General features: G+C 40.8%; 4 protein-coding genes and 1 non-coding gene across 9 annotated transcripts in view; all 5 read left to right on the top strand.

The window, feature by feature from the left end:
- Positions 1-1,550: 1,550 nt before the first annotated feature.
- si:ch211-119e14.1 (sodium/potassium/calcium exchanger 1) lies at positions 1,551-5,476 on the top strand. Of its 4 annotated transcripts, none has more exons than XM_035993643.1 (4): positions 1,557-1,675; positions 2,108-2,189; positions 2,561-2,706; positions 3,906-5,476. In XM_035993643.1, exon 4 carries the CDS (start codon positions 3,908-3,910, stop codon positions 4,514-4,516), a length of 609 nt encoding a protein of 202 aa, XP_035849536.1. In that variant the 5' UTR covers positions 1,557-1,675; positions 2,108-2,189; positions 2,561-2,706; positions 3,906-3,907; the 3' UTR covers positions 4,517-5,476. The 4 variants fall into 4 exon arrangements, with proteins under 4 accessions (XP_035849537.1, XP_035849536.1, XP_031154303.1 ...); XM_031298443.2 differs by having other exon boundaries at positions 2,108-2,219; XM_031298444.2 differs by having other exon boundaries at positions 2,108-2,275.
- A 127-nt stretch (positions 5,477-5,603) lies between these two features.
- On the top strand, positions 5,604-5,675 carry trnaa-cgc. Its single transcript has one exon. It is a non-coding gene; the product is annotated as a tRNA-Ala (tRNA).
- A 298-nt stretch (positions 5,676-5,973) lies between these two features.
- Positions 5,974-18,553, top strand: dtx4a (deltex 4, E3 ubiquitin ligase a). The gene is made up of 10 exons (XM_035993641.1): positions 5,974-6,200; positions 6,416-6,551; positions 6,769-6,983; positions 8,671-9,856; positions 15,487-15,548; positions 15,873-16,034; positions 16,136-16,197; positions 16,293-16,613; positions 16,717-16,806; positions 16,907-18,553. Exons 3-10 carry the CDS (start codon positions 6,776-6,778, stop codon positions 17,135-17,137), a joined length of 2,322 nt encoding a protein of 773 aa, XP_035849534.1. The 5' UTR covers positions 5,974-6,200; positions 6,416-6,551; positions 6,769-6,775; the 3' UTR covers positions 17,138-18,553.
- Positions 18,554-21,017: 2,464 nt separating this feature from the next.
- Positions 21,018-24,176, top strand: msantd1 (Myb/SANT-like DNA-binding domain containing 1). The gene is made up of 3 exons (XM_031298437.2): positions 21,018-21,605; positions 21,700-21,993; positions 23,207-24,176. Exons 1-3 carry the CDS (start codon positions 21,352-21,354, stop codon positions 23,496-23,498), a joined length of 840 nt encoding a protein of 279 aa, XP_031154297.1. The 5' UTR covers positions 21,018-21,351; the 3' UTR covers positions 23,499-24,176.
- Positions 24,177-25,438: 1,262 nt separating this feature from the next.
- LOC116049014 (regulator of G-protein signaling 12-like) overlaps positions 25,439-26,094 on the top strand; it is a 44,894-nt gene continuing 44,238 nt past the window's right edge. For both annotated transcript variants that reach the window (XM_035993776.1, XM_035993775.1), the window contains exon 1: positions 25,439-25,657. The gene's annotated coding sequence lies outside the window, so the exon portion shown is untranslated. The remainder of the gene's footprint in view (positions 25,658-26,094) is intronic.

The following is a 26,094-nucleotide window of genomic DNA, read 5'->3' as shown; positions in this document are numbered from 1 at the left end:
CTGACAAAAAGAAAACTGAACTCCGCAGACTATGCAAAGCATTACATCGTGGCACCCTAGCCACCATCAGGCATACAAGTGGCTGATGGTGGTATCATAATTGATGGTGGCGCTGTAGTTTAGATTAGGGCGCTAATACAACCAGACAATCACTTTGTCCAGCAATCAATACTGAAACTGCTAAAGGGAAATCCCAGAACTCAGTCCAAGTTAAAACCTATTGAGTGGGACCTAAAGATAGCTGGAGCAATTCTCCAACTCTACCTGTATCAAGTCAAGTCAACTTTATTGTCAATTCTGCAATATGTGCCAGACATACAGAGCAATTGAAAATACGTTTCTCTCCGACCCACGGTGCAAAAAGGACACATACAAGTATAATATAAAAAAAGATGAGACATATATACAAATAAGATGAAGAAAGATAAGTTATGTATACAATTAAAAACATAAGTAATATGTACAATACAATAATACATTCTAAATAGTGCAAATGTAAGGCAAAATCAAACAGTAGAGAAAACTAAAGATAAAGATATTGAAATGGGCAATAGAATAGAAGGTAGAGTTCCTGAATGTCTTTATTATAAAGTGGCCAGTGCTGAGTCAGGGGGGGGTCAGAGTCCAGAGTTCTTGGGGGCAAAGGGGAGGGTGTTGAGCTTCCTGACACCCTGTATATTGTTTTTTTTTTTTTAACCAAAAACATTTTGTGACTCGGCGGGTATTCTCCATCTCAATCTGTGACTGATGTTTATGTCCTCAACTGGGTAACGCGATGTAAATTGACTGTAGAGATTTGGTACGGCTGTCTTTGTATGCTAGGGGCTGTGGCTGCCTGGCCCCCGGAGTGAAAACAGGATGTGGTCAACTTGTTTCACATTAAGAAGCCGAGAACATTGTTTGGAATTGATCTGTTTTTTTCTGATAGGTTCAAATCTGTAGAATATAATAATAACCTTAATGTTTTGCATAAATCAAAGAATCATTAGGATCTTTAGTTCTTGGGATTGTCTTGGACTCATGTAACACTATTAGACCCCTCTTTTTCAGTGTAATGTTAAAAGATACATATCTTCCACTTTATAAAACCTCAGTTGCCCTTATGGGAGTCAATGTGTTATCGACAACCCGCTGACATATCTGTATGCTTGTGCTAGGTTGAAATGTGTCACAGGAAATAAATATACTGTACATGTATTTCCTGTGAGTAAATTGTAGTCGACAAAGAGTATGAATGTTCCCCAAATGCACTTAATATATGTTGCATAATGTCACCTGCACCTGTGCTGCAGGCTGAAAGTGACACAAGTCAACTTTGCAGGAAAAAATTCAAATGTGTATGTCTTCCTCTTTCCATAAATAAATAGCACATTTTCCTATCTGTGCTTTCCACCACACCCTGCTTGACATTGTCTTTAATCTGTGTTCTCACCCCCTTCAGCCTCCACCTACCTCAAAGGGCTGCAGCGAGCTTTCTTCACCACATTTCATGCATCACCCACCCCTTCTCTCGTTTTCTCTCTGTCTCCTCTCTCACACACACACACACACACACACACACACGCACACACACATGCTGTTACACAGTTCAAAAGTACCTTAAATTACACAAGTGAGTCTCTTTACAGTGTTCATGTTCTGGCACCACTAACTTTTTCTTCTGCTCACAACTTTGGTAAGTGTTTCCTGCCTTTTTTAATAGTTTGCCTCTTTACTCGTTTTTGCTGCACACATTTATGTCTATTCTTAATTAATCATAATACGAATGCCTCATGGTTTGTCTGCTCTTCTGTGTTTATTACAGCTCTGTATATACATATTTTGGAGTTAAGATACTTGAATATTTGACTTAATAGACTTTATGTTTTAAATGGTTGTATAATTACAGTATTGAAGGCATTCATTTACCACCTAGGTCAGTTATCCTCATGCATTTCAGTGTTTATAGCATGTTAAGTTCACTTATTTCACATCCATATTTTAATTTTTTTACTAAACATTATGTTGTAATGCTTTATGTCCGATCTCTAGGAGTCTAATTAAGCATGACTAAAAAGTTCCCTCCCATGGCAGGTTGACTGATGCTGTTCAATTATCATTTTGACAGGAAACCAGCAACGCTGCGAGCGGTCTGCTAGCTTCCTGTCACCCCAGACAATGCACACAGTTTACAGTCAAACAAGATAAAGGCAATACATACTTCCTGTTTCATCTGCAGCGTACGTTTGTATATTGCAATTAAGAACCATTGGTTACATTTCAGCTAGCGTTGATGGTGACTTTTTTTTATTACAATTGTGTCAGGATTAGATGTCTGTATTGAAGTAATATATTGTAATGTTAAAATTGAGCAGCTTCCAAAATATAATACCACCATGGAGTGGATTTTTAAAACAGAATTATTGTAATTTCTTGGTAATCTGCTTAATTCTGAGTGTGTAAAACCTGAAATACCACAGCAAAATTAAATTGCATGGATAATCTTTTATGTTAGGCCATCTAAAGGTTTGGCTGGAAGCACCATGGACTGTTTTTAGTTTTCTAATTTTCTTTCTTCTAGATCCTGAATATACATTTCCAATGGATCTCCTTCTGATGAAAACTTCACAACTGCTTTAAAGTACGAGTTTGACTGCACAATTCTGCCTGAAACTGTGACACCAAGCCAGTGGGACCTTTCTACTCAACAGAGACTTTTCTAAAGCGGTAAAGTACATTTCTAAATCTAATCTGTCTCTGTTTTGTGGGATTTACAGCTTGATAACTGAAAGGATTTCTGGTGCTCTTGGAAAGAAATAGCAAAGGATTGAGGCCTGGTTCAAACAGCCCACATAATGTTCAGCATCTGTGTCAACCTGTTTTATGATGCCTCCAGTAAAATGTGGATTTATTTGCTGGAATCATCTAATAAAAGGGCTACTCTATTTTAAAAAAATCATATGACCTGTAAGAAAATACACTTATTCACTTTTATGCTAGATGAGAGGCTTGATACCACTCTCATGTCTGTACGGTATATATATATATATATATATATATATATATATATATATATATATATATATATATACATACATATATATATATATATATATATATATATATATATATATATATATATATACTCACTGTATAAAATAGTGTAAATATCAAGAGCATCCAGCCAGCCTAGCTTAGCATTAAGACTGGAAACAGGTAAACAGCAAGTCTGTTCAAGTTTAAAAACAAAAATTTGGAGTTTTACGGGTGGTTATGTGTTAGAATATTTTTTACTGAGCCTGGAGCCTTTGGACAGAGCTAGGCTAGTCGTTTCTCCGTTTCCAGTCTTTATGCTAAGCTAAGCTAACCAGCTACTTTGGCTACATATGCTGCCTTTAGGCTCGTGTTTAGCGTGTTCAAGAGTTCAAGAGTCCATATGAATACCCCCCTCTTGTTGTATTCACAACCTCCAAGTTAACGAGTTGTGTTTTCAGAAATGGCTGAGGCCATGGAAGTAAATTTTTCGGTGGATGGTTATTCAATATATTGTAATTTTAGTCTTATAGAGTATAGCTACTAAGTAACTGTTAATTTATACAAAAAGATGTCACCTTTGTCTTCTAATTTCTTGTTCCTCTGCATGGAGTTGAAATACAACGTGAGTCTACATTTCTTGGAAAAAAAGCAAAGAATGACAAGTGACCATGTTGCCGTTTCTTAGCAGCGGCGTTCTCACAACGTAACCACTTGAACGCCAAGCATAAATGGCAAACTATTTCTTCAAGAGACAGTGCCACTGAATAGACTCCAAAAATAACAAATAAATCCCAATGTGGATGATCCACTTTGGGATATATTTGTTGTTTTTGGAGTCCATCCACAGTGGATGGGACCATCCTAACCCCTTTTCTCTCTTTTCACTTCAGGCATGACTGACCCTGAGAACACCGGCATGGCACCCTCCAATCAGACTGTGCTGATCCTTTTTTTCTGCCTAATCGGCTTAATTTCATTGTTGATCTTCTTGTACAAGAAGTTGAACAGGGAGGCCAATGGAGAATATACTGTGCGCCGCTTGGTGTATAAGGAAGGAGGGATCAGGGACCGGGTGAGAGGTACAGCTTTAGCTCTAGGGACACGTTTCGGAGTCCAGCTGTGGCCTCAAAGTGATTCCGGGGAGGATGAAGAGGAAATGCAGGAAGTCCGATTTGAGGCTGTACAGTCGGATGAGGGTGGTAGCCAGGGGAGTTACAGCGAGGGAGATGACCAGGAGGAGGAGGAGAAGTCTGGAAAAGGAGGTGACACTTCAGATGATAACTCAAGTCTGGAGGGTTCGGAGGCAGGGGGGCAAGCCAGGCCAACAGATCAGGAAGAGGCAAAGGGAGACACAGAGGAGAAAGTGGGAGATGAGGAAGGTAAAGGTGAAGCAAGTGGAGGGGCTGGACTGTTGATAGATCTAAAGCCATTCTCTGGTAGTGCCATCTGGTCTGAGGAAGAGGGAGGTGAGGGCAAGGACAGTGATATGACTGCACTGTGAAAACAGAATTTAAAAAGAAACATTAATGAGTCATGAGTCCAAATTCCCTAATTAGCTGTTAAAATATGTTTTTCTGTAAATTTTATTTCCCAACATAAATGTGTAAATGCTGTTCTACACTGTGTTGGCCTAAAAGTACCGGAGCCACCCTATAAAACAAACAAGTTTCCATTTGCAGGTTGCTAAAACCTCATTAATTCTCACTAAAAAACATTTGTCCTCAATGGTAGCTATGGCTCTGGTCTTAATTCCACTTCCTGTTAAAAAAGGTGATTGATGAATGAAGTCGTTGTAAATATGCAGGAGTAGCCTACACTGGATTGGATTTTGAATGTTTGTGTAAGAGTTTACCTTACCTAAAGTAAACCCATATCAGTAAAACTGGTCAAATTAAATGTTTTATTACTGTGTCAGCGTATTTCATGCTGTATATTGTGGACTGTGGCATATGTTTTTTTACTGCTTTAAATGTGTTTGTCTAATTTACATGAAACTTCAAAACAGATAAACAAGACAGATTTGACTGTTTTTGTATTGTTCTTAATGTCAAAACAATTAGTCGATTGAATGATTGTTCGATCCCCAGAAAAGTTAAGTCATTTTTAAGCAAAGAAAACAAAATGTAAAAGGTTCCAGCTTCTCAAATGTGAACTGATGATGAGTCAAACTTTCCTCAAGTTAGTTAAGGTAGGCTACTGTTAGTTAGCCTACCTTGCGTAATGTGTAGTAAAAGTAGATCAGTAGAAATCATTATGTTGAATGTACTGCAAAACTATGACATTAAGCTCTATATATAGCTGTTAAAGGATGTAATTATGATACCATGAAATGAAACTACAATAAAGTTTCTAACTCAAAACCATTGACATAGGCTACATGTTTAATGAATATATTGTATTGAAAGGCAGTTCATGAACGGTTTTTTTTTTGAGACGTTGTACACTGTAAAAAAAAATTAATAAAAAAAAGAAGAAACTTTTTCTCGTTGGTATTGACTTCTTTGTTGAGACATGCATGATACATGACATGATCAACCTCGATGACGGAAGAACATTCAAAATAAGTTGTTGTACTTCCGTTGACCAATGGGGATGTAGCTCAGTGGTAGAGCGCATGCTTCGCATGTATGAGGTCCCGGGTTCAATCCCCGGCATCTCCACGCTTTTTAGATATCGGACTATAAAACATGTAACAAGATAGAAAACTATGTAAAGCTGCGAAGAAATGAATATAAAAACATTTCGAAATACAATTTATTCTAGCGATACAGTTAACAAAGAGCGTGTGAGATGATCACAGAAGGAAATTCGTGATTGGCCAGACGGAACACTTGCTCAAATGGGATTGGATGTGAGAGGTCTTCAAAGAGCGTGAGTGTGGGAGTGTTCACACCATTGACATATATATATAAAAGGTTCACACACGCGAATGTCAAACGTATTTTTCACCGGCCAAATTATCTTTAGTGTGAGATCCACTCGATCGAGACATTATGAACCAATAAGTAGACTAAGCCCGATTTAAAGTAAACATAACTGTAGTGACACAGCATCAAAGCAATTATGTAACCAGAAATCCGGGATTGTACCTCAAGACTGAAGACATTCTCACAGTGACAGATGGAACATTAAAGCATCCAAACTGTTCTACAAAGCAGTAATTTAACTGGAGACAATCTAACCCGGTAAATATTATTTGCTTTCAGGAATCTGATCTTCCCTAACAGATAGCACAGATTTGGTTAAAAAAAAAAAAAAAAAAAAAGAAGAAGAAAAGAGCAACCTTGCATTGCAACAATAAGAGCCAGTCTGTCACAGTAACCTACTTTAAGAGTGCCGCACCACCGTGAGCATCCAAGTTGCATTTTCTCCTCTCACCCTAACTTGATTGTGATTTCAGTAGACGTCACTCATCTGCATAGGGAGTAAAATGCAACCATCCTGCAAGGCTTTTGCGCCCTGAAACTCTCTGTAGCCTCGTCGTGTGATAAAAGGACCTACTAATTGCTGCATAACCGAAACTACAAACATGGAAGGTACAGTTTGCATGTAGTGTCATGCCAAATATATATATTTATATGCACAGATAGGAAACACATCTGGGTTGCAAACTGCCCAAGATGGATGCAGCGCCGCTGTGCGCAGGGATGCACGGCGGAGCAGCAGCAGGGTGTCTTTAAATGCCCACCATCCCCGCGGTTTCGGTTTTATTTATGCCACCCTATTGTCAGTTGTATTTTTTCACCTTTGCAGGAGTAGGATGTTACTAGCATCCGCTGTAGTTGTATGGGAATGGCTGAACGAGCACGGACGCTGGCGGCCCTACAGCCCGGCTGTCTGTCATCACATCGAGGCAGTCATCCGGAGCGACCCGCGGTGTGGTAGTGTTGTCCTCGGCCAGGTGGACTCTCGCCTCTCGCCCTACATCATCGATTTGCATTCCATGCACCAGTTCCGACAAGACACAGGTGAGAAGCAGAGAGGAGAGAGACACAGGGCGGAGGGTGTATACGGTGTAGCCGGGCCTGATGGAGGCCTTTTTATTGCTCATGTGTCTACTTTATCTTTGCAAGCCCTTATGTTGATTCTGCTCCAGAAGTTGATGCCCTGTGGAAGTGTTTTGCTGCAAAGTGGCTTCTTATTTCTCCAGCAATGACATCAGTGCTATTATTTTTATTGTGGATCCGTAAATCTTGTTTCCCATATTTTACACCTTTCCTGTATTATGTTAGCCTACATTATATTTAAATGACAGGGAGAGATGCTGTGTGTGTGTGTGTGTGTGTGTGTGTGTGTGTGTGTGTGTGTGTGTGTGTGTGTGTGTGTGTGTGTGTGTGTGTGTGTGTGTGTGTGTGATTTTAAAAGGTGTCAGTGGTGAAGTTGGACCTTTGTGTGTTTGCATGTGGCACCTAGGCCACAGCTGAAGTGTCCAGTCATAGCCACAGATTCATTTTATTTTTTACTGCAAACACTGTCATCAGCACCATTGCCTTTTATAGCAGAATATGGGCATAAGACACCATCCTTCACAAGTTAAAGCTTCATGAAAGAGAGGCAAGCAGAGCAGTAAGACAAAGCCAGGAATTGTCAGTTGTCAGATGTCTAACTTTGGCAGAGAACCCAACACCCCCCCACCCCCCCTCTCAACATTGGCTGACAAAAACCTTTGTGAAGTTTGTTTTCCAAATCCAGCAGAAACTGAAATAGGGGTGCTGTCTAAATATTAGATAGTGAGGAGGAAGGGGGGGGGGGTGTTCAGGAGTCTGAGGTCATTGTTAAAATGAGGTTGATGGGAGCAGATCTAATGAATGAACTCCCTTGTTGTCTTGTTAAATGTCTAGGCCTACTGTACCACACACACACACACACACACACACACACACACACACACTGTATGGTACACATTCAAACTGTTTCTATATGAGTTGTGTCATATATGAGATTATTTTTGTTCTTTACTTCGGAAATGTTTTGATATATGTTTGATCCTACATGTATTTCAAATGTTTAATTTTACAGTATACTGTAAAAAGTACATGAAGTGCATTTTACAGTTCTGACAAAACTGCCTTGTGATCCCAAAAAGGTTTCATCTCTCACTTCTAGATTCAAGCTCACTCATCTTTGAGAAATCTTTGCACCCCTTTGTGTTTCAGACACAGGGTTTGATATGTGAATGCTTTACAGTATAAGAACTCTGTAGAGTTTCTCTGGACACCCTGGGAAAGCAAACACAGCCAGCTTTGGGTCGGATCAAGGCTGCCAGCCAATCAGAATTCAGAACACCGTGTGCTGTTTCCAGGGGCAACCTGTTTGCCCAAATTCTTAGCAAGCAAACACAGACATGTTGAATTTGTTAAGGTTGCAATCTACTTGTCCACAGTAAATACGACAGTCAGCCACTTACCTCCTATTGCAGCCACCAAGTGTCATGATAGTAGTTCAGGCTTAAAAGAGAAAGATGATCAGACTTTATAGTTACAGTAGAAGTCTTGCACATGTAAAAATCAAGCAGTAAATCTGTCCAAAGTGCTATTCATGGTAATAATCCAAATGCAATATGACTGTATTACTAGCAGTTGTTGCACCTTTTTCAAATTGTAATACTGTGCATGAATCTTTTGCATTTTTCTGACCTCCTAATTACTGCCTTAGGTACCCTTCGACCGGTACGACGTAGCTTCTACGACCCCACCTCAGCGCCAGGCCAGGGCTGGTTGTGGGAGTGGGAGAACGACACTGGCAGTTGGACGGCCTACGACACGGAGGTGGGCATCGCAATCCAGGCAGCACGCGATCGTCAGCAGCCCTGGCTTGACCTGGCGCCGCTGGGTTTCTGCTACCTTATTGACTTTGAAAGCATGACCCAAATCAACGGGCAGACACAGCGCTGCCGCCGCATCCAGCGCCGCTCCGACCTGGCTTACCCGCTGGTGTCCGGGCCCCTGCCCAAATCCCACCACGCCTGGGGGCCCATGTCCATGCCCAGCCATGGAGGACTGCTTGGTGTGGATGTATCTGGAGTGGGCATGGGGATGCGGATGAGCAGCAGTGGGACTGGAAACGGCAGCGCATATCCCAGTGGGGCACTCCCTGCCTCATCCATCACCTCCTTGGGACAGCCCTGCGCCTGTCAGCAGTGTATGTTGGTGCTAAGTGTCAAAGCAGGCGCCATGTCTGCTCACACTCTAGGTCGACGACCGCCACAGACCAAACCACCTAGTCCCAAAATCAGCAGTTACCCTGTCCCAGGAGGGTCGTACTCACTAACCCTCCCTCGACCTCCTTCCCTGTCACGGTCATTTTCCCCCCACAGGACGTCCATAGTTGGGGCGACAGGTGGCTTTAGTCTAGGTGGTATGGGTGGTGCAGGAGGTGTTGGAATCGTCGGTGGTAGTGGTGTTGGCAGTGCCAGCTTTGGTTATGGAGGAGGCTTCACCCACTCACTTTCCCTCCTTGGCTCAGCCACCGCCGCCTTGTCCATTTCCTCCACCCGTCCCCCTCCTCCACCTCTCCCTCCTCCCCCTCCCCCACCACCTCCTCCTCCACCCTCCAGCACACTCTCATCTGCTGCCACCTCTCCCCCTCACCCCTCCACCTCGTCCTCCCTCTCTGCTTCCTGTTCTGCGCCTACAGTGCCCGCTCCAGGCCCACCTATCATCTCCACAGCCGCCTCCACCTGCACGCCCTCGCCTTCTGCCCGCGTCCTTGGTCCAGTGTCTTCATCTGGTGCTGCTGCCTGCGCAGCCCCTCTGCCACCCCGGTCCAGCCTAGCAGGGCTGAGCCGACCTGCACTGCAGCGTATCGCCATGGCTCAGTCACGTGCCCTTATCGCCTCTGGGTGAGTACACAACCACTGTATGTATATGAGTTCGCTCAAAATATTCATTTACAGTCAAAAGGGTTCTATCATCCAAGAAAATGTAAGAAACCTGCTGGAAATGTATGTATGAAATGTAATGTGTATGGATTTCCAATGGAGCATATTAAAGCAAGCTTTACATTCCTACAAAAACCACCCATCCAAAGAATTCAAAATTGTTACTTAGTACACAGTTTCAGTTTAGTCCCACATTAAAATCTTCTTCCACACAACTATTTAAAAAGGCTTTTATATTTATGTAAATGAAAAAAACAGGGTGTAGTGCTCATTGACTGTAAATGCAATACTGAATTGGTTAAATGATTAGCTTGAAGCTTAAAGCTGCAATAATCAATATTGTCATATTAACAGTGGATCAAATGACTATGTGCAACATAAAAAGGGTCGGTCAAATTGAGAATTATCACCCACTAGCAGCAGCAGACAGCTGCTTTCAGTGCAACACCAAACAAAATCCACTGTCAGCTACCTGCCCAGCACCAAACAGTTAGTGACAAGCTGGTGAGCATTAAGGCTAAAAAGACAACTTACATAATATAAGAATACAAACATATGTATAAACACATGTTGACAGACAAAACACGGAAAAGATGGACAAATTGTAAAATGATATTATAAAAAGTATATAAGCAGTGGGCAGTTTGAATGCCAGCTAGTTTAGGACATTTTAATGGTCACTTAATGTTTGTGGCATTCAAATGACATCTTCACAGAGACTACATCCCTTATCAATATACTGTATGAAACTAAATGAGACCAACTGAACAGGATTTATAAGACAATCAATTTAGACAGGACATTATAATTAGTTTGAACCCTCATTACACAGTGTCTGACATCAGCGCTCATTAGCATTCATGAGCCTTTAATCTTTGTGACAAAGTCCATCGGGCTTGTTCATTTCAATGGAAATACAATGAAAAGCATTCACATTGAACAAGCTGAGCTCTCACAAGTGTTTCACATTCCAGACATTTATCATGCAACCCCTTAATGATGGATTTATTTTACACACACACACACACACACACACACACACATACATTTACATAATTTGTATATTTTTCATGCAAACAATTTTTCGCTCGGGGGCCTCAAAAAATCAGAAAAGTCTGGAAAATACTTTATGGTTATGTGTGTGTAAGCACTTGGCTTTGTTAACCGTGGCAACCAGGGGCTTGTTTCACAAAGCAGGTTAACTGATGTCTGGATAACTTTGAAAATATGAAACATGGGCTGATTGTAAAAAAGGCACGCTGTGGGTTTTACTTAGCAAACTACATCTGGAACGGGTCTGTAACATCTGGGATGCCCCCATCGTTATGGAATGATTGATATTTCCATCAGTGGTCTTCTTGTCCTCAGATTTCTCTTTGAGTTTGAGCACAATCACAACAAAAAAAAATTTGAGAAGTTTTCAGATGTCTTCTTATGGGCCTTTAATCACAGTATGTGGAGGGGTGTATCTTCATTCTAGACACAGTGCTAATAAAAGTGCTGCTAGCTGTGTCACCAGTTATACTGGCAGATGTTATTCACTGGGAAATTAGGTTAAATGTTTGGTGACAGAAGCAACACATTTTGTCTGTGCTCACTTTAAATCTAAGTTTCAGACGTGTAGGGAACGAGAAGTGTGATGTGGAAACTTGAAGCCTCCAGTGCACAAAATAATCTGAGAATGAACTTTACTATGAAGTAGGAGACATCTTGTTTGTAGTAATATTTCTAGATTATGGACTTTGTATTGGGAGAGAAGGAGTAGGTTTTATTTTAAGATTTTTTACTAGTTATTTAACTTTTTCGTAGAATATCAGACTAGATTATTATTCAAAGTATTTATGGACGTCCTCAAACATGTCTAAAGATTCACAACATTTGTTAGCATCAGTGTTAATGAATGATGGAAGTATCCAGGTCCCATAGCCAGAGGGCGCTGGTTAGCAATATACATATGTTGTCAGTGTAGTAAAGAGGTTCCGAGAAGACTTTCGGACCAAGAGCACTGCTGTTCCTATTTTATCATTCCTTTTTCTGTTTTAGCGCCTTGTTGTGAGCATGCTACACATTTTTAGCATCTACATTTTACCAGATTCCAATTAAATAGCCTATCTTTTTGTAACATTTCCCTCCCAATCATTAAGTCTCATTGAAAGAGATGTTTCTGGGGTGCTCTAGATTGTTGTTATGCAGTTGCTTCAAATATAACATGCAAGAAATTCCCACATTGGTCAAACACATGCAGTCATTTTATTTGTGTTTGATAGCAGGTCTGCATGCAACTTCTTGTACTGTGATCAAACATTGAAAAATGACCACATGCTGTGGAGAATTTCCATGTTAGCAAACCCAACATCGCCCCAGCAGAGAACCCCAGCTTTCTGGATCCTGGCATTAGCAATCCAGCTAAGCTTCAGATTAATACCAAATACCACAGGCTTAATATTCATGCTTCAGTAATCTGCATATTTGTCAGGTGAGCTGTGTGACTGACCCATTCTTTCAACCCATCAGGTGAGAGCACCTGCTGCTAAAACAGCCAACGTCCCAGATCAAGAGTCTCTCTGATCCCATCAGCCTCTGATTCTTGCTCACTCCACAGCTCGCTCATCTTCTCTCCTTCTATGTGTCTAAGCTCCACTTAGTGCTCCTGCTGTCCTCATTTTATTGCTTTATCCCCAAATTCATAAGTGCACCACATGGGTACTGGAGCAGTGGAGAGAACACCTCCCTAAAGCTCTACCCAGTGGTAGAGTTCAATCATGGAAGTACATGTGGGTAATTAGGCTTACATTTTTGTTTTGAGCCACTTAAAGAAGAAAACAATTGGGGGAAAAAGTGGATTATTGACATTTCGAAGCATTTCTTCATCAGTTGACATTATGTTTTAGCAGTATGACCTCGCCAGACTGTCCGACGGCGTCGTTGGTGTGTCAGGGCCTATAGTCCACACACCTGCTGTGATACTTTCTCCTCTCACTGCGCTGGGTCCCTGGGTTTGATTTCTGTCTGTCACTGACACAAAACCTACACGTGTGTGTGTGTGTGTGTGTGTGTGTGTGTGTGTGTGTGTGTGTGTGTGTGTGTGTGTGTGTGTGTGTGTGTGTGTGTGTGTGTGTGTGTGTGTGTGTGTGTGTGGCGCAATATGCTGCATCTTGTATGTTTCTATCATCCAGCGGTCCAGATGGCGGCTGCTCTAATGCCACTAGATTAGCTGGGATTAAAGAAACAGGACGAACTGACTCTTGTTTCCCATCCTTTCTCTGCCTCAATGTCAGTCAGCCAGCATGTTTTTGTGACTTTGTGAGTCATGTATGGCACACACACAGGAAGCTGACAGTACAGCTTAGACACTTTGTTGGCAAACAAGCAAATATAGTAACAGAGTAGAGTGTAAGCATATTGTCAGGTAAAGGAACAGACTGTAAATTGTTCTGTGTCATGGTTGCATCATTTATAAGGACTCTTCCCGCTAGTGAAAACACTGTGCAGAAATGTGTTACTGTTTTTGTTTATACCAGAACAAAACATTCAACCTTAAAGCCTACACTTCAATCTACATGCCTATGTTACCTTATTGTTACCCTAAGAACAAGTTCGGTAAAATGAGATTTTCTATATATGATAACTGATCAACTGTCAAATAATAGCTGGACAGATCATTTTATTTAATATTTCAAAAGGAGATTTCTTCTTTTTTTCAGGTATTGCTTCCTTTGGGTTGTAAAAGAGCATTATCTGACATCACGCACCCTCTGCTTTGAATTTAATTGGGTTAAAAAAATCAAAAGCACCCTGCTAGTCATCATATCAATTAGAGGTTTTAGTTATAGACATAATCTATGGTAAAGTATAAAATATATATAATAGTAGTACAGTGTGCTTTATATAATATGAGAAAAATACTCACAAAAAGATAGATGCATTAAGTAGAAATACAAACAAACTTGTTTTGAAGGTTTTAAAATACATACTAAATGAACTGTAATCAATACTGTAGGGGGAGAAAGACAGTAAATTATTTTTAGGGAAGGATTTTTTTTTTTTAATAATGATGTATGCGCAGTTTTAAAATATATTTTATTTTTTCCCATTTCACAAATCAAGAGGAAAGACTAAATGGCAAGAATAAAGTAACAGTAAGACAAAATATTTAAAACACACATACATAAAAGAAGAAGAATGACCAAAAACATAGAATAAAAGGCATGAGGGTGGGTAGTCCTCATGGAAAAAATGAATTAACTAAATAGATGAAAGAGAAACAGATACAAATACCTTTACTAGGTAGTCGAGTAGCAAAGGCCCAAAACACATAAGTGTAGCTGGCCATTTGAATGATAAAAAGCATCTGTTTAGACATTTCTTTCCCCCGATTAGTGCTTGTGGGTGGCAATATGAAAGCCTTCTTTGTTGTTAGCATGGTGCACATTCTAAATAAATCTATAGGGACTGTAGGTTGTAATGCAAACATTACAGTTACAGTCAAAGTGATCACATAGCACAGCAAAGTTTTGAAATAACCCTGGCCAAATCCAAGGTTAGGATTTTATGATAGCAGGTGTAAGAGAAAGAAAGAAAGAAAGAGACGGGAAAGATGCTTTATTGGTCAATCAACAAAGGCAATTGTACACAAGGCAAATTAACACAAGGCAGTTGAAATGTATCTCTTGGCAGTGGCAGTGTGTTAGTAGGCTACGTCAACGAGTCGTATGTGCTCGTGTCTGTCAGCCTTATGGCAGCCAGTGTGACGTGGTAACTGACAGGTAATCCCTCCTGTGACGGATCTCTGCCCTAGAGTTTAGTCAACAGATAGAAACAGGTGGATTAGCCCTATAAAAGGAGGAAGGAGACGTGACACTGGCATACAACCATAGGAAGTGAGAGACAGGGACAGACGAGTGCCAGAGCAAGTCAACTGAAGCGACAAGTGGAAATTATTGCGGCAATATCTTGAGTTTGTCTTTGGTGCTTTCAAGCAGGAAAAATGACTATTATCAGAATTGGCAGTCCGTAAGTACACACCTGTTTTACCTGTTAATGAGCGGAGATATAGTACAGCAGTGGTTAAGGATGGTTTGACATTTCATTAAAATAAGGGAAAGTTTACTACTGTCTTAAATATTTTAATCAACAGATTTAGAGGGACTGACACTTTGGATAATCCACAGATCTGGTTGGCAGCAGTTTCATGTAGGAACTATTTTCTTTCTAGTATAGTTGTACACAAAGATAGCAAATAGCAAAATATCTGGTTTGCTTTAATTTGCCTTGTTTAATGCTGCCATACACATCCTAATCTTAAGTCTTACGTAGCAGGAAGTCCTAGCTGGCAATTATAGGACAGTAAGTCAAGTTGTGATGAGCAACGCCTGTTTGTTTCTCTACATAACTCGGCAAAAGCTCCTTATCCTGCTGACTGAGGTGAACAAGAAGCTAGCATATGCTGCCTGTCACTCCACCTGTTTACTTGTGACTCATCAGATTCTGACGCCATGAATCTGGGCTGAGGTGACCGGACAAGTTGCATGTCTGCTTTTAGTATGTCAGCAATCTGTAGATTCATATTTAATTATTTTCTTGTGTTTCAGAGTGCCAACTGTTCCAGTGAAGAACCTGAATGGATCAAGCCCTGTACACCCTGCGCTGGCAGGTACATTATTTCTCATTATCTTTAAATCGATCAGAAGTACTTTCTCTAAAATAGGTCTAAAATTCAGCTTTTAAGACTTTGAAGAGGCATCTTGTTTGTTAAGGTTTGTTGTACTTTACAGCTCTTTAAATAAATGTTTAAGTGGCACTGATGTACTTCCGTACAGACACCACAGTTATCATTTTTTACATGACTAGACTTATTCCACTGACCATACCTTATGAGTATGGTTAATAGATAATTCCCTGGATAAAGAGCTCATCACGCGCTGAGTAAATCTCAAATACAGTGTCTAACACCCCCCCCTCTGCTGGCTGTATCCAGGCATTACAGGCATCCTGATGAGCGCAGCAGGACTTCCTGTCTGCCTGACCCGCCCTCCCAAGTTGGTGCTTCATCCTCCACCGGTCAGCAAGAGTGACATCAAGCCCGTCTCCGGTCTGGGCCACTGCTGTCGCAAGACCACAAAGAAACAGGCTCGTAAAGGTGGGTTTGATGATAACTTCTGCTTCATGTTTTTCCCCCATATGCAGTCACCTGCATTTTGGTCTTAAACATATCATCATACTTTGTGTTCCGTCACGTAGGGAAGACCCCTGAGGAGGTGGTGAAGAGGTACCTTCAGAAAGTCCGCAATCCCCCAGAGGAGGTGTGTTCTGCTTTATGATTATTTTGATTTCATTCTTTTGAAAACACCTGTTTTCAATGGCTAAACAACATCCTTCGTACTTGTTTCGTACTCAGGACTGCACCATCTGCATGGAGGCCCTGGCCGGACCATCGGGCTACAAAGGCCCAGGCGTGGGTGGCATCTCCCGAGCCGAGTCCGTGGGCCGCCTGGCACAGTGTGGTCACCAGTACCACCTCCAATGCCTTGTTGCTATGTACAACAATGGCAACAAGGACGGTAGCCTGCAGTGTCCCACCTGCAAGACCATCTACGGAGTCAAAACCGGCAACCAGCCCCCGGGCAAGATGGAGTACCATGTCATCCCCCACTCGCTACCCGGCCATCCGGACTGCAAAACCATCCGGATAATTTATAACATCCCTCCTGGCATTCAGGTAAAGTCTCACCCATGCTTACATGACACTAGCTTCTAAATGATGAATACAGGAAGCGTTATTGGTTTTGCTTGGATAATGTAATTGCTGACTTGCTGTTTAGGGCCCAGAGCACCCAAATCCAGGCAAACCCTTCACTGCCCGCGGGTTCCCCAGGCACTGCTACCTCCCTGACAGCGAGAAGGGACGCAAGGTAAATGAGAACTTTTCTCTATTGTCGAACTTCCTGTATGGTTTGAAGTTAATGTGACTGGATAAAGCGTCATCTTTTCTTTCTTCATCTCTTCGTCCAGGTTCTGAGGCTTCTACTGGTAGCGTGGGACCGCCGGCTCATTTTCTCTGTGGGTACATCCAGCACCACAGGCGAGTCAGATACAGTCATCTGGAACGAGGTGCACCACAAGACGGAGTTCGGCTCCAACCTGACGGGCCACGGCTACCCCGACCCCGGCCACTTGGACAACGTTCTGGAGGAGCTCAAGGCTCAGGGCATCACCGAGGAGGAGTGCCTACCGAGAGACTGAACGGAGACATTCACACACAATCCTGGGAAGGGATCCAAAGCTGGACAGAGGAATTATTTTCAAAGTCTGATTAAAAAAATGTATTGAAACAACTTTAACCACCAGAGATGGAAAACAACTTCTAAAAGCAAAACTCTTTGCTGAGAATAAAATGTCTTCTATGACTGCATGAGTCAGTTTCGATACGTGGGAAATAATGTTTTTCTCCAGATGCAGTGTCAAGATCGCATATGATATTCAGTGAGACATTTGAGACCACTGTGCACATACAAGTAAGTGTTAGATTTAAAAAAAAATTTAAAAAATCTATACTGTGAGACTTCATATCAAGAATGTAATTAAGTGAATTTTGCTGAATTGAAGTGTTTACCACGCCTACTACTGCTGCTGCTATGTGGAACTAAAAGGAGGTTAAACTGGAGAAAAGAAGTGGAGGTCTGTACGTTTTGTCAAGTGTTAGTCCACAAGCAGAAGGAACTTGTCACTGCAGATAAATATTTCAAGTGTATAACTGGATATCTGAGCATGAATATTTGCTGACCTCTAGTGGTACTTTTCCAGAACTACATTCCTTTTTAGGTTTGATTTTTATTCAATTGTATTGTTGTAAATTATGAATACTTGATATATTATATGATATTGATTCCATTCTATCATGTTTTTTTATAATTTAATTTTGTTTTATATGGTGTTTCTTTGCATTGTTTATGGGTGTGGCGTGACTGAGATGTGGGGTGAAGTTAAGATGAACTGCTGGTGTACCAGAGTTTGCCTGACACTTTATATGCCATATACCAGCCCCCTTTCTTTAAAAAAAAAAAATCATTTTCAGTATTTTGTATTTGATAGGTTCAGAAACTGACATTCCTTAATTGTTCTGCCCTCAGAGCATGGGTGCATTTAATAGCTTTCTATGTCTTCTTGTATCTGCGTTAATGTTAAGGACTGATAGAGGAAAAGCTACTATGGATTACACCATTCCCCCCTGGAGGAGTAGATTCCCAAAAAGCTAGGATTGGACCTCCTGCTTGAGCTCAGACTTGCACAGAGCTTTCTACTTAGTATCAAAAAGAACCAGACAGCTTATATCTACTGTATAATTGTGTAGGATACACACACCAGCCTCAAATGCTCTAATCACACTACAAAATGTGCTCACCAATTGTTTTTGTCACATTACGTTTTTGTCATGAGCAGGTGCAGAAGATTATCTCTGGATCCAAAATGGTCAAGTCAGTTTGCATTTAGTCCGTTGTGGACTGGTGTATTATGAGGTACGTGTACGGTATGTGTTGACATACTGATGTAGGCCAACATTAAAAGCATTTATACTTTATAATACTTTATGTATGCACTGTACTGTATGTATGTGTTTTATGTGCACAAATTTGCATTAAACATTTTTCTAAGGTTCAATGAGATAACAGAACTTTATGCCACTTTACTCCTTCATTTTATGTAAGGTTGATTATGTGATGTTTCTTTAAGTCCATAAATGTGCCAGCCTTTATTACTTTAAAGTAAGACTATGTAACTTTTGATAAACAGCAGACACTGTGGCCACCAGTGGCAAATACAAGATCATAGTAAATGCTAAAACATTGTTTAACAGTAGCACAAGTAGAGAAGAATCCATTTGCTAACGTCTTCTAACATTAGCCACCAAACACTACTGGTCATACCAGACTAAAAGTTTTTTTTTTTTAAAGCTGGTTCACCTCATCCCTATGGGTTTAGTGTTTTAGTCATTGTCTGTTCAGCTATTGCAGTTTTGCTGTGAAACCACATTTTCATTTGATTTAAGCCTTTGTATAAATATTCATGGAAAGATTAAATAAACTGATGACAATGAATGCAGGTATTAGTTACAGTATGCAGCACAGGATATATGAAATACAAGCAACTTGCATACAGTAAAGTGCAGCGGGACTATTAAATTGAAAAATTAGAGAAGACATATTTTTTCTTGTGTGTTCACTGTTCTATGTTATACTCGGTTATTTGAATTTGTCATCCTGCAGTAACACACTGAGATCATATATTTCCACTGCTTGTATTGAAGATTACCTACTGTATATTTTCAGAAAGATAAAATCATGTGTTCTATCAAATCATGGCAACACTGTGCAGTTCCTCTATGTACTTTCCATAAAGAATTATAGCCATGGCCATCTTAAAACTACAGTGGTCGCATTCACTTTTTGCAAAGATTACTGTGTTATAGAGACATTTTCTTCCATTATGTGAAATTTATAAAAGGCTCTTGGAAAATAGATCCTGGTTAGTCTTGTCAAGTTAGTTAAATTATACAATGTTGTGTGATTTTATAGATCACCCACATTACTTCAAGAAATGAGCGGCGCGTAACCAGTTTATCTGTAGATTAGTCTGGCTCCTGGATTAGTGGTCTGGATTACTTCCACCTTAATGAATGAGAAAATGTACGGAGATAGTTAAACACAATTATAGTGGTCCCCAGCAAGAGGATTTAGTCACGATGTTGAAATACGCAAGGGTTAGTATGTCAGTGACTATTTATTTAAACATATGTATTTAAGTCTCACTTAATGTCTTATTTAAGACAATGTGAAATACGTGGAAAAAAAAGACCTACCCTGCTTAACTCTGAGCCAAAGGCAACAATCACAACCCTGCAAAAAAAAAAAAGTTACCTTCAGGAAGTCAGTAAAGCGATAAATATGAACCCATACCCAAAAGACCAATCAAATGTATTTACTTTTTGAGACACAGTCCTTTATGCACACTGGAGGCAACAGTGGAAAAACAATCACACACAAAAAACCTTTCACACCAACTTTCATTTGCCCTTCAACTTCTGTAATGGTGGAGCTTAAAACGTTTGTCTTAAGTGACAGATGTGATGGATTGGGCAAAGCGGCCAATTTAGTATGAAAATGCACCGGCCGCCTGTCAGGTTACTGCGGAGCAGATGGGTTAAGGGTCTAATCAGGCCAGAACTGAGTTAAGCCGGACTGACAACAACTAATGGCACCTTTGAAGATGAAGTGAGGGTGGGCTTGTGTTTTAGTGCATTACCACATCTGCACATTTTGGGGAGGCAAAAGTAAATAAGTGGAAGACAAATCAGGAGGTGAAATGCTCCATGGAAAAGGGGATTGGGTTTTTACTGTCTGTGTATTTGTGTAAAAGACAGTGTGGTTTTGATGGACTAAATATTCTTTTTTTTAAAAAAGGTGGTAACAGGCAGGTAGAAAGAAAGGGAGCAAGAGACAAGGGGAAATAAATGCACAGAATATGGTAGATTAGGGTGCTTGAGATGGGAGTAGACAAAGATCCGCCCCTTACTGAGAACTAAATGGGGGAGGGGTCTCCAACTGGTCAGAGAAACCCTTTCTGCAGGGGTCCATTGTCTACAACCCCAGGCTGCAAATAGAAAGCTGATTACAGATTACAGAGCAGTCAGCATTTTGTATTCGGTTGCAGGGGTGCCTATGGTTGATCACCACATGTTGCATTTTGTCTGATGTGTCTCCCCCCTGTTATTTCCCCCGAACACAGTGTTTCCCAGTTTTTCAGTGAAAGGTTTTTGCTTTTGCCTTTTAGGTCTACACTGCAGACTGGAAATATTTTCTCTCTTCTACATCATGCCAGATAAAGCTAATCCTCCCTCTCCCCTTCTCAAAATGATTTGTCTATTATTAAAAGCTTTTAAATGGAGCAGTGTGTTGGCTGACGACCAAATCCATTGCCTTGTTGCCAGGGAAACATACCCTCAGCTCTCCTTTTTTTCTCTCCCCAGAGGCTCATATTTCAAAGCTGTCAGCAATCTCATGCACTCACACTGCTGCCTTTCAGCTAAAAGCTTTTTGTGCTACCAGTGGAGCAGTGTGGAAGGGAATGGAGGTGGATGGGAGTGGTTAGAGGAGAGGGAGGGAAAATAAAGTACCACCTTCGCCGTTACCAAGGCAACTTGATGTCACGGTGACATCACACACCACTAAAAGCTTTTAACCGGATTCCTCTCCCGCCTTAGGCCCCATTTTGAGTCCTCTTTCAGCTAGGCTAGGGGGAAGGGCACAGGCAGGACGGTGTGTGTGCCTGCTTGCATGTATCACTCCCTCACTGCAGATTCATCACAGCTCTTAGCACAGTAAAAGACTTTCAAATTCACCCACTAAAGATCCTGTTTCTGCAAACCCAGCCAGCACAGGCCAAGAGAAAGCATTTAAAAAATGGCAACAGAGGACGGTTTCAGCTACCTCATGGCAGGTCACAGTGAGAAACACAGGCGGGCCCCGAACTGGACCGACGGTGAAATGAAAGCCCTCCTGTACGTGTGGGAGGAACACCACAACGAACTGAAGATGAGCAAGAGGAACGCCAAGGTTTACGAAAAGATGTCCCAGAGGTTTTTCCAGCTGACTGGAGAGCAGCGTTTCAAAGAGGAGATCAAGATGAAAATCACCAACATGTCATTTCAGTACAGGCAAGTGCACCAGATCCAAATGTCCAATTACAGGTATGACTTCAAACTCCAGCTGTTGCTGCATGACTTTAAACATCTATTGTTGATCCAACAGGCGACTGAAAACTGTAGCTGGTGAAAGTGGGGAGACGCCGGACTGGCCGTATTATAAGGCCATTGAGAAGATCCTCTCCAAGCCGCTGGAGAACGGGCGGGTGACCTCTTTGGAGTTTCAGGCCTCTGTTGCAGGTCCCTCCACTTCCTCCCAGTCTACAGACAATCTGGTGCCCCAGTCAGAGGAGGGCATGCTGGGATTTCTGCCAGAGTACACAGGCTCCTCAGATGAGATGGAGATAAAACAAGAGCTGGACTCTTTGAGCTCTGACAGTGAGCACACACTGGGCTCCAGGTAAAAGGAACTAGACGAGACATATATTGTGTTGGTGTGTGTATGTCACTGATGAAGGTAATAACAGTTTGACAAACTGACCTTTATATTCTATTGTGTCAGGGAAGCAATCCACCTAAAGTTGTTCAGTTTCAGCTGACTAAATGTCTAAATTTACTTGATCATGTTGTATAATAATAGTAATAATAATAATAATAATAATAATAATAATGATATTGTCAAGAAATCAAAATTAGTTTCTAGAATACATGTTTTTAGGATATGCATTCAAATTAATAATATATTAATGTTGTGTCAATGATAATATATATTTTTGAAGAAGAGAATGCCAAAAGGTAAAACATTTGGCAAAAACTCAAGGTCAGCTTTCAGCCCACAAGTTGCTCAGTTGTCATAGAGCTGGTTAGGGTGGTCCAAAACTAAGATGACAGTTACTCTGCTAAGCTAGGCTATAGTTACCTTTTTAGCAGAAGTAGTTTACTGTTTGGTTTGGTGTTTAATTGTATTTTGTAGTAATGAATACTTGGGGGGAAAGTAAGTACATTTACCTAGACGTGGATATCTTCAGCTAGCTTTAGCTTTTGGCTCTCTTGCTTTTGCTTAACTGTGTAGTTGACTGTTTGGTTCAGTGTTTAGCTGTGTTTAGTAGCTGGTAGCTTTAAATTCTATACAATGTTTTTTTTATTATACTGTACATATATGACATAACATATACTTTATATCTATCTGGTTCATCTGATCTTAATATTTTGACTTAATATGCAGTTACTGCATTTTGGGTTCTATATACAAGTGCCAATTCAATTATTATTATTTTTTTTGATATAGATAGATTTTTCGCATTTTTGACCTTTATTTGGTAGGACAGATGAAGACAGGAAAAGGGGAGAGAGGGGGAACGACATGCAGCAAAGGGCCGCAGGTTGGACTTGAACCCGGACCGCTGCAGCAAGGACTAAGCCCCTGTACATGGGGCGCACGCTCAACCAGCCAAGCCACTAGGGCACCCCAACCAATTCAATTAGTTTATTAAGCCTTTTTCATTATAATAATTATAATACTTTTGGTACTGTATGATTCTGGCTTTGGGAGAGGTTGCTGATGTAAACTAACAATTAGATTGAAGGACTAACAATTAGCTCTTGCACCCAGAGGTGATCTGATCTATTACAAGTCACTGCCTGCTCTAAAAGGCCCATTCTCTGTTCTCCAGCTCTCACCCTACTTCAGCCAGAAAAAGACATGCCAACAAGCACCTGTCCATGAAGAGAAAGAAACTGCGGGTGATGCAGGCCATGTTCCAGCAACAAAAAAGGTCGAGCCGGGCCATAGAGGAGACATGCAGGGAGGTCCGTCGAGTCATGCACCAACAGAACCTCCTCCAGGTCCAGTGTCTGCAGCTGCAGGAACGTATGATGAATCTTCTGGAGAAGATGATCCAGCCTCCCTCCGCCATGTCAGCATCATGGAGTCAGAGTGGGGTCAAAGATCCAGTGAAGCCATGACATGTGAGAGTTATAGTTGTCTGGGAGAGATTATGGTCTTGCCTCACCTATGTTGAAGCAAGAATAAAGCATATTTATTTTGGATTTCAGTTCGACATGGAACATTTTTAAGGTTTATCGTGTTGCATAGCCTATGTCACAGTGTAGCTCCTATAGTGCAGAGGTGGCATATAGAGGTACAAAAATATACTGTTACGGTTTTTTAAGGTGTCATCAGCCTGAATATCATTAATGGAAGATTACCATTATTAATGACCATTATGACATATGCTGGCATTTTAGCATCTAATGTGCGTCAGGCCCCATTGTGAGCTTTCATTGTAGGGATAGCTGTATCAGCTGTCACTAAGGGAACAACAGGCTTGCAAAAACAGTTATTTTGTCACTTCATTTTTTCACTGTGCCAGGATAATTACAAATTGCAACGTTTGATGCCAAAACAGGACAATTTGCATTATGAACCAGAAGATGAGGCAATAATCCCTACTGTTATTGATGTAATTGGAAGGAATCTGGCAACAAATGGCAACATAACCAACACGAATTGCAGCCCTCATGTCCTTTTTGTGCTCAATAGCAGCACAGCCAGTATTGACAAAAACATGCTGGCCTACCATATCCCACGTATGAGACAGAATTGCTTATAACCTTAATTATACATTATACAATACTGATGTGGCTGTACAGAAAACAAACCGCAATACATGAGCTTCTTATAATGAAGGTACTTCCAGCTTTCAACTGATGATAACTTTCAAGGTGAATCTTATTTAGTTAATAAATAAAAATCAGACAAATATTGAGTCCATTGACTCATTCTCAAATTGTGCGTCACTGTGACCACACAGATTGGCTCTCTGCCTGTACACTAATTGAACTGACTACCGACAAACAATAACATATAGTTTAATCATAGGTGGCATTGTGCTTTTAGCATTAGATAGAAATGCAAACTGCGAGACAGAAACAGAAAACTTTTTCTTTTACTTTAACATGCAAAAATGTCCTGTTCTTATTTGCATTTCTGCTGAATAAAACAACACACAGTCTCTTATTTATTGTCTTTTAATTGTTACTGCAGAGGAATTATTGAAAGGCAAAATACACAGAAGGTAAGGCCTGAAAGAGCCAAATGTTAAGGCATTTGCCGTTGTGTCTATTTTAAAAGGATGTGGAGGGGATTAAGTTAGTTCCATCAAACACTACACAAACTCCATGGAAGTCACTGCTTCATGAAAAAGCAATACTGTTTGTTCGAGATGTAAACCAAATATTACTACCTGTTATCTTGATGTTATCAAAAACTACATAAAAAAACTAAACAATTGCTTCATGGCAAGTAGCAGTAGACTATTTATAATTATTTATCTTTCAGCAAATGACTGTCAGTCATTTCCTCTTTTCTGCAAAGGTGTAGGCTGAACATGTGTAGTAAAACCATGTCCGTTGCAGCCCTTTGCCCCGAGTGGTATTGACACACAGTCAAGTGCTGCTGCTCCAGTGTGGAAGAGCCAGGGGGCGATCTACATGCACATTGTTTAAGGAATACTGCAGTAATAGCGAAACCATATGGGTAAGACTTACATTTATATATGTATAATAAACTTGTGTTTTTATTAGAACGCATCTGTAAATGCGTGAGTGTTTGCTGTTCGTTTTAAAATGCAACATGTTCCACCGTGGCATGTTTCCGGGATAATTATATATCTTACAAAGTGGTTTCAATCCCAGTTTTCCTACATTTAAATGGCGTTGTTTACTTAAAAAAAAACTCTATGCGTTTAATGTGATTTACTTAAGCGCAAAATAAAGACCGTCAACTGTCATCAATATTAGCCAATAGCGTCGCTCCAATCGTTTGAATATTGAATGTGACAGGCGTGGTGATTGGCCAGAAAGGGACGTCACATGTTCTAGAGACGTTACGCTGTCATGGTTACAATGAAAGACGCTTTGTGATCTCCGCCGCGGGTGAATGAGTGGAGGGCGGTTGTGGTGCTCTCGAGCGTTGCCATATGGACTACTGAATCACAACCGGGAAAAATTGCTTTGAATTATTAAAAAATGGACGTGTAATGTGAAAATGGAAACGTTTGGACGTGTAGTAGCGTGAATGTAATCGCTGGCAGTTTTTGTGGAACTTTTTACCCCTGGAAAAGGTAACTTAAAAAGTTATTCCTCACATAGCCTCGTTGTGGTGATAGTTTCAGATAAATTAAGTGCGAGCGTAACATTGGTTCAAACCTATGATTTAAACTATTTTTTTTTTTAAATAACTGGTACAAAATAAATAAGCCACAGGTCTTCGTCAGGTGTTTCCGGTTATGAAAGTGTTTAACTTGTGTGGTTAGTAGAGTACTGGAGCATTTAAAAACATTGGTTGACCGAAACTAAAGAGTCTGGTTGTGATTAAAGTGTTGTTGGTGAGTAGGGAGCCAGCTGGCATTCTGTTTTGGGGGAGTGGGTGGAGGGGTGGATACTTTTCAAGCTGTGTTTGGGCATAAAAGATGTCTGTCTAATCTCTGACAGATAATTGCTTAAATAAGATTGATAGTAGTGTTTAATTTGATTTATAATTTACTTTAGTTGGAGTAAA

Source organism: Sander lucioperca, chromosome 17 (genome assembly GCF_008315115.2).
Source record: "Sander lucioperca isolate FBNREF2018 chromosome 17, SLUC_FBN_1.2, whole genome shotgun sequence".
NCBI classification, from domain to species: domain Eukaryota; kingdom Metazoa; phylum Chordata; class Actinopteri; order Perciformes; family Percidae; genus Sander; species Sander lucioperca.
Note: the sequence above shows the minus strand (reverse complement) of the source record. Positions and strands in the feature narration are given on the sequence as shown.